General features: G+C 39.9%; 1 protein-coding gene across 6 annotated transcripts in view; it reads right to left on the bottom strand.

Annotated features, from left to right (window-relative positions):
• Positions 1 to 12,348, bottom strand: part of CCDC85A (coiled-coil domain containing 85A) — a 192,949-nt gene that overhangs the window by 25,049 nt on the left and 155,552 nt on the right. For 5 of the 6 annotated variants that reach the window (XM_084625260.1, XM_084625261.1, XM_084625263.1 and 2 more), the window contains exon 3: positions 9,885 to 9,961. The exons of the other annotated variant lie outside the window; for it this stretch is intronic. In XM_084625260.1, the coding sequence (XP_084481386.1) occupies positions 9,885 to 9,961 (77 nt within the window). The remainder of the gene's footprint in view (positions 1 to 9,884; positions 9,962 to 12,348) is intronic. 6 annotated transcript variants of the gene reach the window in all.

The following is a 12,348-nucleotide window of genomic DNA, read 5'->3' as shown; positions in this document are numbered from 1 at the left end:
ACAGAAAAGTCAGAGCAAGCAAAGAACTTGAAAGGCCTGGCTGGGATCCATGCTGAGCCCTGCTAGAATACCACAACACACCTCCTAATGCTCTATTAATATTGTCGGTTGAGGAACTGAGGCAGAGAAGTGAAGTCAGTCAGCACAAGGCCACAAGGGAAATCAGCATCTGATCTGGGATTAGAAGGTTGGAATTCCTAGCTCCTAGTCCTATGCTCAGAACATTAGATCACATCTATTTTCTGCTTTATTTTTTACTATAACTATCAACCACTTTCAAACAGCATATTGATGAAGCAAAGATGATTCAAACTTCACATTCTGGACAGTCCTTTAAACTTCATTGGAAAAAAAAACAATTCCCTCTGAATTGTCATCTGATGTAATTTTAAAAAAACATATGCTTTCACCAGGCAATTTGACAGGAAATTATAACATATACAATTAAACCAATTGCGAGATCAACATATTAGACAACTTCTAAAAGTTCATTTAGTGCATATTTTGTCTAACATGAGCATTTTTACTATATGAAAATCTTGCAATACCTTATTAAATATCTAGATGGTGCTTGACTGTACAAGAAGAAATTTGGGAGTTCTAATTACAGGTAGTACAATAGAGAAGTCTCGAGTGACTGCAGTGAAGTTACAATAAAGTAGTGTGAGAGTTAATCAATTCTTATCTGTATGTTTATCTTACATACCTACTCAACACAATGGAAATACAACTCACTCCAGATAGTACTATATTTATAGACAGGTCTTTTAAGTGTTATTGTACCACAAACCTTCTTAAGAGCTAAACAGAATATATCTATGACTTTCTACAGACCCTTAAAATCATATTTGTTATTTCCTCCAAGAAGGTAAATATCATGTCTAGTTGGCAGCCGGTATCAAGTGCAGTGCCCCAAGGGTCGGTCCTGGGGCCGGTTTTGTTCAATATCTTCATAAATGATCTGGAGGATGGTGTGGATTGCACTCTCAGCAAATTTGCGGATGATACTAAACTGGGAGGAGTGGTAGATACGCTGGAGGGGAGGGATAGGATACAGAAGGACCTAGACAAATTGGAGGATTGGGCCAAAAGAAATCTGATGAGGTTCAATAAGGATAAGTGCAGGGTCCTGCACTTAGGACGGAAGAACCCAATGCACAGCTACAGACTAGGGACCGAATGGCTAGGCAGCAGTTCTGCGGAAAAGGACCGAGGGGTGACAGTGGACGAGAAGCTGGATATGAGTCAGCAGTGTGCCCTTGTTGCCAAGAAGGCCAATGGCATTTTGGGATGTATAAGTAGGGGCATAGCGAGCAGATCGAGGGACGTGATCGTTCCCCTCTATTCGACATTGGTGAGGCCTCATCTGGAGTACTGTGTCCAGTTTTGGGCCCCACACTTCAAGAAGGATGTGGATAAATTGGAGAGAGTCCAGCGAAGGGCAACAAAAATGATTAGGGGACTGGAACACATGAGTTATGAGGAGAGGCTGAGGGAGCTGGGATTGTTTAGCCTGCAGAAGAGAAGAATGAGGGGGGATTTGATAGCTGCTTTCAACTACCTGAAAGGGGGTTCCAAAGAGGATGGCTCTAGACTGTTCTCAATGGTAGCAGATGACAGAACGAGGAGTAATGGTCTCAAGTTGCAGTGGGGGAGGTTTAGATTGGATATTAGGAAAAACTTTTTCACTAAGAGGGTGGTGAAACACTGGAATGCGTTACCTAGGGAGGTGGTAGAATCTCCTTCCTTAGAGGTTTTTAAGGTCAGGTTTGACAAAGCCCTGGCTGGGATGATTTAACTGGGAATTGGTCCTGCTTCGAGCAGGGGGTTGGACTAGATGACCTTCAGGGGTCCCTTCCAACCCTGATATTCTATGATTCTATGAAATAGTTTTGTTAGGCATGTTTATCAGCAATCCATGCTGAAATTGTACTGGTGGAGGTCTTCTCCCATTTTGTCCCTACTATGTGTTTTCAGTGTTTCCCTAAAGCAGAAATCACACTTAATGATGGTGAAACCTGTCACTTAATGATATGGAATTTCCTAGGTCTTCTCTAAATCACTTATTAGATATTAGTGTCAAATTAGCAACTCTTTTGGAGTAAGCTCATATTTTCATTCCGGCTCCACCTGTCTGAAGTTGCTAGTACTAGAGTATCTTCTGAATCTGTGGTAATAATGATCTCCATTTGCTCACTTTTTCTACTAGAGCCATTCCATGGCCGCTTGCTTGCAGCTCCTTTTCACTACACAGTTTGGTCAGTTCCTGGTCAGTTTTATGCCACCAGGAAACCAAAGCCTCTTGAGAAGTTTTGTCTCTGTCTCTTTGGATAACTTGTTCTGATCTAGCCTGGTTGTAGCAGAGGAGAGGCAACTGTAAGAAAAAGCTGAAGAGTCCCATTTGCAAACTGAAGCATCTTTAAAGGACTGACAGTGGGGAGGTCACTGTGAATTTGTCATGGGACCACAAGACAAATAATGCTGGTTAATTAGTGATCCCCTGTAAAAAGCCTACAATGACTGCAGGAAGATGTCACTTGTTTGTGACCCTTGTACTGAGTGCTGTGACTGAGTTCCAAAAAAAACTTCAGGGAGTTCTTCAAAATCTCTTTTGCTGGCTATTACAGCAATAGAAGAAAAGAAGACTTGAGGCTACAAAAACAACGAGGAGTCCAGTGGCACCTTAAAGACTAACAGATTTATTTGGGTATAAGTTTTCATGGGTGAAAAACCCACTTCTTCAGATGCATGGAGTGAAAATTACAGATGCAGGAGTAAATATACTGAAACATGAAGAAAGGAAGGGAGTTACCTTACAAGTGGAGAACCAATGTTTACAGGGCCGATTCAGTCAGGGTGGATGTAGTCCACTCCCAATAATTGATGAGGAGGTGTCAATACCAAGAGAGGGAAAACTGCTTTTGTAGTGAGCCAGCCACCCCCAGTTCCCATTCAAGCCCAAATTAATGGTATTAAATTTGCAAATGAATTGTAGCTCTGCAGTTTCTGAAGAAGAAAGAAGTGTTAGAGGAGCAGCAACAACGCATGGTGGCTGTGGAATCTGGGCAGAGTGTGGATGGGGAAGGGATAAATAGTTACACGGTCTGTACTTTAGACAGATGCTTATTTGTTGTTTGTCTGTCACCGTCTGTGTCTTGTCTATTTAGATCATAAACTCTTTGGGGCAGAAGTTGTCTCCTTCTATGTGTCTGATTAGCATCCCACACAATGGATCCCACGCCTTAACAGGGGGCCTTTGGTAATATGATAACAATAATAAAGAAAGAAAGAAAGAAAGAAAGAAAACAAACAAAAGGCCCAAGAATCAAGAAACTGAAGAGAAAGGACAGAATGCACAGAAGGAAACACAGTGCTAGATAACCTCATAGATTCTTTCACTGACTCGTTGGCTAACCTGTGCATAAGCTCTGCTGTGTCAGACTTATGCTGCGTTGCCATGGAATTTGAGAATTCAATTCCTCTAGCTCTTGCACACTCATATAAACTTCTGGTAACGACAACATTCTTTTTGTTTGTTCAGACTTGGTTGTCCTGGCAATATTTGCCTCTGGCTTCGTATTTCATAAAAAGTTGGGACTTGTAACCAGATTACATAAACAGAGACTTTTTTTCCATTCTAACCCTAACACGCTTCCTTCTCTCCACCATACAACTTAAAATGGAACTAATTGAAGAAGAAAAGAGTGGCTCACCAGGAATGTTCTTACCAAATACATTCATTGACTACATGGCACATGTACACTTGTGTTGTTTCAACGTATGATGTTATCACCCCTAGAAATATAATCAACCTGTTCAATTCACAAGCTTCTTTTTCATTTAACTGACTTTTGGAGGCCTGATTCTGATCACACACCAGTGTAGATAAGGAGTCAATGGGACAGATTTTGTTCACAGTTACACATGAGGGCAAATCTGGAATAACGATTGCCTAATCAGTGGAGTTATTCTAGATCAGTAGCTCTCAATCTTTCCAGACTACTGTACCCCTCTCAGGAGTCTGATTCGTCTTGAGTACCCTGAATTTCGCCCCACTGAAAAAACTACTGGCTTACAAAATCAAACATCAAAATACAAAAGTGTCACAGCACGCTATTATTGAAAAATTGCTTACTTTCCCATTTTTACCATATAATTATCAAATAAATCAATTGGAATATAAATATTGTAAACTCGCATTTCAGTGTATAGTATATAGGGCAGTATAAACAAGTCACTGTCTATATTAAATTTTAGTTTGTACTGACTTCACTAGCGCTTTTTACGTAGCCTGTTGTAAAACTAGGCAAATATCTAGATGAGTTGATGTACCCCCTGGAAGATCTCTGCATATCCCCGGGGGTAAACGTACCCCTTGTTGAGAACCACTGTTCTAGATGTCCACCAACATAACTGAGATCAGAATGTGGCCTAATGGATTTACATCAATATAATATTGATGTAAATGAAGTATGAATCCAGTTTTGTCTTTTAAGAAGCTTTTTGACTACTGCAAAATGTCTCAGTACAAGCAGACATTATGTCTCTGCTAACTGCAGAATATACTATCAGAGATAGCCTAAAATTCTATGCACAAGAGCCGATCAATAGGTAGAGACTAACAGCAGAAAAGGCACACGAAAAGGGTGATGCATAGGTTGTTTTCGTATAATTTATCTTATAACATATTGCATTGTAATACAGCCAGCTCATTAATTGCAACTCTTTGGTTAAGGACTCTGGTTACAATATGACGTATGTTATTTACTGCATGCAACAAAAATGTGAGGTCAGATCACACCCTCTGCTTTTATGCATGGGGACAAAAAACGTCTGCAAATAAGGGCCTAATTTTTGTAGCAGCCACTCCTTCCAAACGTTCAGAAATTTCCCAAGCGGATTCCCACTCTATGCTCTCAACTACCCCACCTTTCTCACCTACCCATTAATTAAAGAGAAGGGGACTTCTGTTCAACCACTCATTTTTTTTTTATCCCTTCTATTCTGCTGCTTTATTCATGTCCTCTAACCACCCAGATTCTTCTATTTCAGTCCAAGAAAATTCAGTCCTAATTTACTGGAAACTTGTCTGGAACAGAGAGACATGAACACTGCTGAAATGAATCAAAATATAAGTCAAATAAATATCAGTGGAAAATCTTGGAGAACTGATTTTAGGATTAAGCAACTGCAACTCTCTCATACGGTAATTAGAACAATTGGCTGAGAATTCCATAATATAAGTGACAAATACTAATAATTTTAATGAGAGTTGTGTTGGTCATCACATTAATGAAAAAAGCTTTTCTTATATAAATAATTTTATTCTTAACTTTACAGCCAAGTGATAGTAGACAAACCAGAGTCAGCTTCTAGCTGAAACAAGCAACTCCATTCTGTTCAGCATTCACAGAGCCATGTACTGTCATGTGAAAGATGGCCATTAGAACTTTCAATCCACCTCCCACAATCTGACATAACAATAGCGGCTATTTCACACAAGAGCTGTGCCTTTTTTACATACGGACTGAAACTAGTCTCTACAGGAAGGCCTAAGCTACACTAGAAGAGGTTTGCCAGTATAACTACTGGTACACTGGCAAACCCTCCTAGTGTAGATGCAGTTTACACCAGCAAAGGAGATGCTTTTGCCAACATAGCTTATCTTGGTTTTCTCAAACAAAATAAACTATCCCAGCCAAAGCACTTTTTTGCTGGTATAACACTAGGGCTTCGCCAGTATAAAAAGGTTTTTAAAAATTACACCCCAACATTATCATAGTGACAAAAGTTTTAAGTGTAGACCTGGACTAAGAGAAATTCCTTGCACTGAGATATTAAAATAAAGATGGACAAGAAACAAAAACATGAAATAAAACTTTAGGTAAGAGGGTGCAGAGATATTATTCTTCGTGGCCAGTGGCCAGTAAGGCTTAACCAAGAATTCTAAACATGCCCTGAATATATAGGAGAAAATAATCACTGTATAAACCAAGTTGCTTAAACATACATACATACTGGATACACTCTTCCAGTCGTATTATATCTAGCCATGAATCTCCTGAAAAGAAGTCTGACATTACTGATTCTAAGTCTGCTTTCTTTCTGATCCACCAAAATCATCATAAATATTTTGTGCTTCTGTGAATTGCGCAGAACAGCCAGGGGCCAAACTACAGATATCTTAAAGAATCTTATTATATGCCAGATCTTTCTTGGTTCAAATTACACCACCCACAAACATCCTTCCCCAAATTGTGTCTCTCTGTGTACACCACTAGCAAGCACTGTTACATACTTTTGTGTTTGAGAAGCACTGATATTAACCAATAATCTACTGTTTCCTCATGCCCAGCCAATGTAGTTTGGCAACTGGTAGGAAGACCCTGTTGCATGCTGCATGTCTTGGAAAACGTCTGCTTTCTTTCACAAAACTCATATCTGTGGCCATATATTGAATGTGCTTGGATTATATCTTTTGTTTGCCATCTGAAAACAAATATATGCTAATTGCTGCCCCCATCAACAAAGCAAATTTACAACTTGTCTGCAGCTTCTCATAACTCTTAAACCTAGTAGAATGCAATCAACCAGCACACGAGCAAATGTTGGGAGACTTTTGCAGTCTTAAATGAATAGGAGCATTTTTATGCCGTTTCTATTCCCTGATCAGACTGAAATATTGACTCACTGTAGCTATTGGTTTTTCCCCTAGCCATTGTAATTTCTTGTCATAGTGCAGCAAACTAGAGCTCAGAATTCAATTTGAACAGTGAAGATGTCATCACTGAAACACTTTTTTCTGAAAAGGTGCCTGCTGCTAAATATTAATAAAACCTTTAAGTTACAGGTAGTGGGGGGTTGAAATAAAAACTAATATGTAAGAAAAAGACAAAAAAGGCAAAGGAAAAGGGGAGATAACTAGTCGGTTGCCAAGGACTTTTGTTCTCTATGCAGGGTATAAATGGTCACACCATTACACAAGTTGGTATGAGTAATGCATATCTGGAAGAGGAGAAATAGGGCAGGGTAGGAAAGGGCTTAAAGAGGAAGAAAGAAGGCGTAGCAGAAGAAGAGAGGTGAGCAGACAGGAAAAAGTAAGCATTGTAAGTAGCACTGATCATACTCACTCAGGGATAGAATAGCTACTAACAAGTGTATCAATAACAGTTCACCTCTCTCACTCTCTTCTAATATGTACAGTCCTGGAGCTTTAAAATCCCTGCTGTTCTGCAGGGTGAGTGCCACTGAATAACAGGGGGGTTTGTTGTTGTTTTTTGTTTTTACAAAAAGACATTCCCTTCCCACAACACAGGTGGAGTTTTCATACCCATAACAGAAAAGGAATTTCATTTGATGCTCTACACTTGGGCCTGGTCTACACTGGGGGGGAGGGGGTCGATCTAAGATACGCAACTTCAGCTACGAGAATAGCGTAGCTGAAATCGACGTACCTTAGACTGACTTAGAATCACTTACTTTGCATACTCGCAGCGCGGGATCAACGGCCGCTGCCGCTCCACCGTCGACTCCACTTCCCCGATCACTCTGCTGTCAACTCTGGAACTCCACCAGGGTGAGAGGTGGATCGATTTATCGCGTCTACACTAGACACGATAAATCTATCCCTGATAGATCGATCACTGCCCGCCAATCCGGCAGGTAGTGTAGACGTGGCTTGGAGTGGAACTGTCAAAAGCACTGAGAGTCAGCCTAACCCTCAGAAAACTCCCATCGCCTTCATCAGAAAGATAGTTAAAGCAATGTGGAGAGAGCTTTTGAAAATCAAAATCCCATTCTATGTCTTTCTACTTCTGTTTCAGCCTGACAAGTGTCCAGAGTATAGTTACGATGTTTCCCATAATGACAACCAACCCAGACAACAGAGAAGGTTAGCCACTACTCCCCTTTTTAACCTTAGTAACTTTGAAGGTAGAAAAACAGGTCAGATAGAATGTTGCCTGAATAAGTGTCTTTCACCAACTCACCTGAAAGCCCCAGAAAATTCTTTATAGAACATGCTAGCCAGGTCCCCACTGTCTCATATAAATGAAACACTAACATAACTGAGTATGACTTCAGAATAGGCTAGCTGTTGACTATACTTCCTTCCTGTACTGAAAGCAATGAAATTCCTAGGATGAGCAGACATGCTGTGAAAGGCCAACACGTGTCATTCTCATAATTTCTAATGATAAAGTGTTTACAGGTGTGTGGTTAGCTTCTAGAACCAATAAACCAAGCCAAGATATAGACACACATTTGGCCATAAAGCATATATTTATGTCAAGATGCAGACTTTGTTGCCTACTTAATTATTCCCTTTGCATTTCCCTCAGCTTCTGCCCCCCCCCCCAAAAAAAATACACCACTGCCCCATTGTAGACTTTTAGGCACTATTTTTAGAACTGATTAGTGACTTTGGATACCAAACATGAGAGACCTTAAAGGGCCATGATTTTCAGAAGTTGGGCGTTCTGCACTTTCTGAAAACTCAGACCCCTCTACAGTGTCTCAGGTGTGCACCCCAAAATGGAGACAAACAAAATCACTAGTAACTTGAAAATTTTTGGCCCTAAAGTCTTTCCTGAATGATCTATCATACCAAGACAAATCAGAGATTGTGTTTTTGGTCAATCATTATCATTTGCCTTGCTTGGCAAGACAATAATACTCCGCATCACAGAGTATCTTGCATCTCAAAGGCTCAGCAAATGTGATTTTATATATGATAATCCTCATTACCCCTTGCAGGTGGTGAATATTATATGCCCATTTTTCAAATGAATAAACTAAGGTACAGAGAAGTTAAATCACTTGCTCGAGGTCACATAACTAGTTAGTGGCAGAACAAAGAATAGAACTATTACCCCCTTTAACTATTAGGCAAAACCTTGCTTAAAATCTGCTTTACCAAGGACATCACCAACTCTGATCCTGAGCCATCCCTGTAACTAATTCATTTGTCTCTATACTTTATAAAAATGATTAAATCTGAGTCTATGAATATCATTGCCCCTTCCCTTCACCACTATCTTTGATTTTTACACACAAGTCATAGTATTCCGAGTCAGTACGACGAACTAGCATTACATGGCTCTTTTTTAAAAATGAACAAGATATTTCATTTTGAAAAGGTACTAATTTCCACAGTATTTTTAAATTAAATATAATAGCAAGATGCATTAGTCAATACAAAATTAACATATATTTGAAAAATGCAAATATTATTAATTCATTGCTAATAAATAAAAATAGTTAAAATAAAAAGAAAGGCATGTACCCAGGAGAGCTTTAACTCCAAATCATTTGATGTTTGTTTATTTTTAAAATGTAATTTCAGTCTCCCCATTAAGCACCTAATACATCCCCCCAAAAAATTACAATAACAAATGTATTATTTTAATTGCTTGACAAATTTCCATTTTTGAATCAAAGTAATGTTTTAAGTTGTCTGCACAATAGCATTTGAAACTTTATATTTTAGAAAGATATGAAGAGAGAAATTCACTCTTAAGATGAAACTAGGACTGTCAAAGGTCAGCTGTTTGTAATTTTAAACTTCTTAATTGTTAATTATAACATAAGTTTCAGCCTCCAGTGAGTTCTTACAAGGTATCAACACTTGTAAAGGTGAAAAAAATGCTCTGAAGTATTGTCATGATCTCAAATACACCAGTAGAAATGCTCCACTATAATCAGCAATGAGAAATGAAAATAAAAGATGCTAGAGGCTTTGATTACTGTAATGAGAGCCTTTGATCACTGTAAGAGTTCAAATTATATCAGTGTCTCACTGCAGAAAACACGGATGTTAAACACTAATACATGAGTGTTACTATCTAGCTAGGAGCTACTGTTCCTATCAACAGGAAGTCACCCACCTGGGGTAGCATGCGATTTTCCTCCTCCAGCTGTCTTACTCTTGCCTCCAGCTGCCTAACATAGGACAAGGTTGAGTCTAAAATTAAAAAGAAAAAACTCGCATTATACACACAAGTCTGCTTTTGTGCACTAGCATCAGAGCCTATATAAGACAGGAGATTTCTGATTTGGTGTAATCACAGCAGATATCTCCTCTTAAGTGTACCTTACAACACCCAGTTCTGTTTCTCTCTAAGATAATACCAGTTATTGTTGATACTATAAGTCGTTTAAAACGTTAAGACTTGGCAGAATCAGCCTAATTCCTTGTTGATTTTGAGTCTAAACTACTGTAAATGACAAGGCAGTTGCTTCTCTACAACACAATAAAAGTCCCAAAGAAAGGCAATGAAGAACAATTTCTGCTAATCCCTACCCTAAACTTCCTGAATTTTCTGTGCTATGTAACTACATACAATTTTAGAAACACAAGAATAATACAGTGAACTATGGGGTCACTTTTGTACAAGATAAAAGAGTTTGTGCTATAGCAAGAGCCAATCACAGAGGTAAATCCTGCTCGCCCCATCCTGCTCACACAAATATTTTCATTGGCCTCAGGTGAAGAAGGAGAGCAGGATTTCCCTCAGATATGAGATTCAAAAAATAAGCATACATCAATTCCATGGGCTCACTTCCACCCTTGAGAGAGTCATATATGGTCAATTATCCTCCCACTGAAGCAAACAGTTTTCCTAATGACTTAAATGGGAGCAGAATTTGGTCCATAAGGAGAACCAAAGCCAAAAATCAGAATTTTCCAATACAGATGACCATGCATATCTTGGCCCACATGGAAGCTCTGCAGGTAGAAAAGTGCCTCTAAAGAAAATGTGCATGGAATGGGGAGTAGTTTAATTGTAATACAGAAGACTACTTCTCCATACAAGACCATAACTGTGACTCTACCAGCCCCTATTAATTCAACAGAAGTCAGCCCTTCTCTGGGGCCTGATTCATTAATTCTCTACACCATTTTTATGCTGGTGTACTCTAGTGACTTTAGCTGGAATTACACCAGCCATCTACTCATGGAATAGAGTGGAGAATTAGCTATTTGGTCTCTAAAAGGTGTATCTGTTGACATGCTGGGTCAGGTGTTCAACTGGCATAATCCCCATGGCTCCACTGACTTCACTGGAGTTCCTCAGCTGAAATTAGCTGGCACTCTAGATCTCTAATATATCCAAGTCACTTCACATGCCAGCCAGTCCATGAAATAAAAATGATAGGAGACTGGGAATGCAATGTAGTTGTAGCTATGTTGGTCCAAGAATATTAGAGAGACGATGTGGGTGAGGCAATATATTTCCAACAAAAGCTATTACCTCACCCACCTCGTCTCTCTAGTAGACTAGGTTTCACTTAACACTCTTATGGGGAGATGGTAGACTAAGGGCCATTTTAATTCTGAATTAGAGTGTCCACATAGGGGTTTAATATAGTTTAACTAATCCACTTTAAATTCATACCTTTATTTAATTCTGATTAACTTTCCTGAGTGTCTCCATGAATACAATCCCTAAAACAGCAGTTCTCAAACTGTTGGTAGGGACCGAAAAGTGGGTTGTGACCCCATTTTAACGGTGTTGCCAGGGCTGGCTTAGACTTGCTGGGGCCCCGGGCTAAAGGCTGAGCCCCACCGCCTAGGCCGAAGCTCGAGGGCTTCAGCCCTAGGCGGTGGGGCTCAGGTTACAGGCCCCCTGCATGGAGCAGTGGGGCTTGGGCTTTGGCTCTCCTACCCAGGGCAGCAGGGCTCAGGTTTCAGTCTCTCCTCCTGGGGTTGTGTACTAATTTTTGTTGTCAGAAGGGGGTTGCGGTGCAATGAAGTTTGAGAAACCCTGCCTTAAAATATGCAAACATATGTAGTGCACATGAAGTTATAGAACATGAAGGCAATATATAGTCATTTGTCAGAAATGATTAGTACACAGTGAAGTAGTGGATTATACATAGAAACAGAGGGAGAAAGGTAATCTGAGGTTTTATATGCTGTGCTCTGCAAGTCTTGCATTAACTAGTCCTGGATGAGTCTCTTTGGATTCCCAAAGTTTGGTATAGATAAGCACTGAAGTTGCAAAGCTTATCCAAAACTAACCACATTCTTTAAGAGGACCTCCCATCTCATGACCCTCCTTCCTTATCTGTAACCCACCCCTGGTGGTAACAGCACTCCACAACAGTCTCCCACACTACCTTCCCCACCCTAAGGGCAGTTATTTTGGGAAACAGTTCACAGTCCATCCTTCCCTTCCAACATTCTTCTAGGGGAAAGACTATGTACTCCTCCCCCTCCTACAGTACCATCTTCTCAACGGGGTTGATTTGCAGATTTCCACCACCAAGAGGAGGCTTCTGGACTCAAAGCTGCTCCTTTTGAACTTCATGCTTTTGCCAACCCATGCCATTATCTTTTGAATTCAC

The sequence above is a fragment of the Lepidochelys olivacea genome, assembly GCF_965140295.1.
Source record: "Lepidochelys olivacea isolate rLepOli2 genome assembly, chromosome: 3".
NCBI lineage: Eukaryota > Metazoa > Chordata > Testudines > Cheloniidae > Lepidochelys > Lepidochelys olivacea.
The sequence above is the reverse complement of the archived record's forward strand: the minus strand, read 5'-3'. Positions and strand labels throughout refer to the sequence as shown.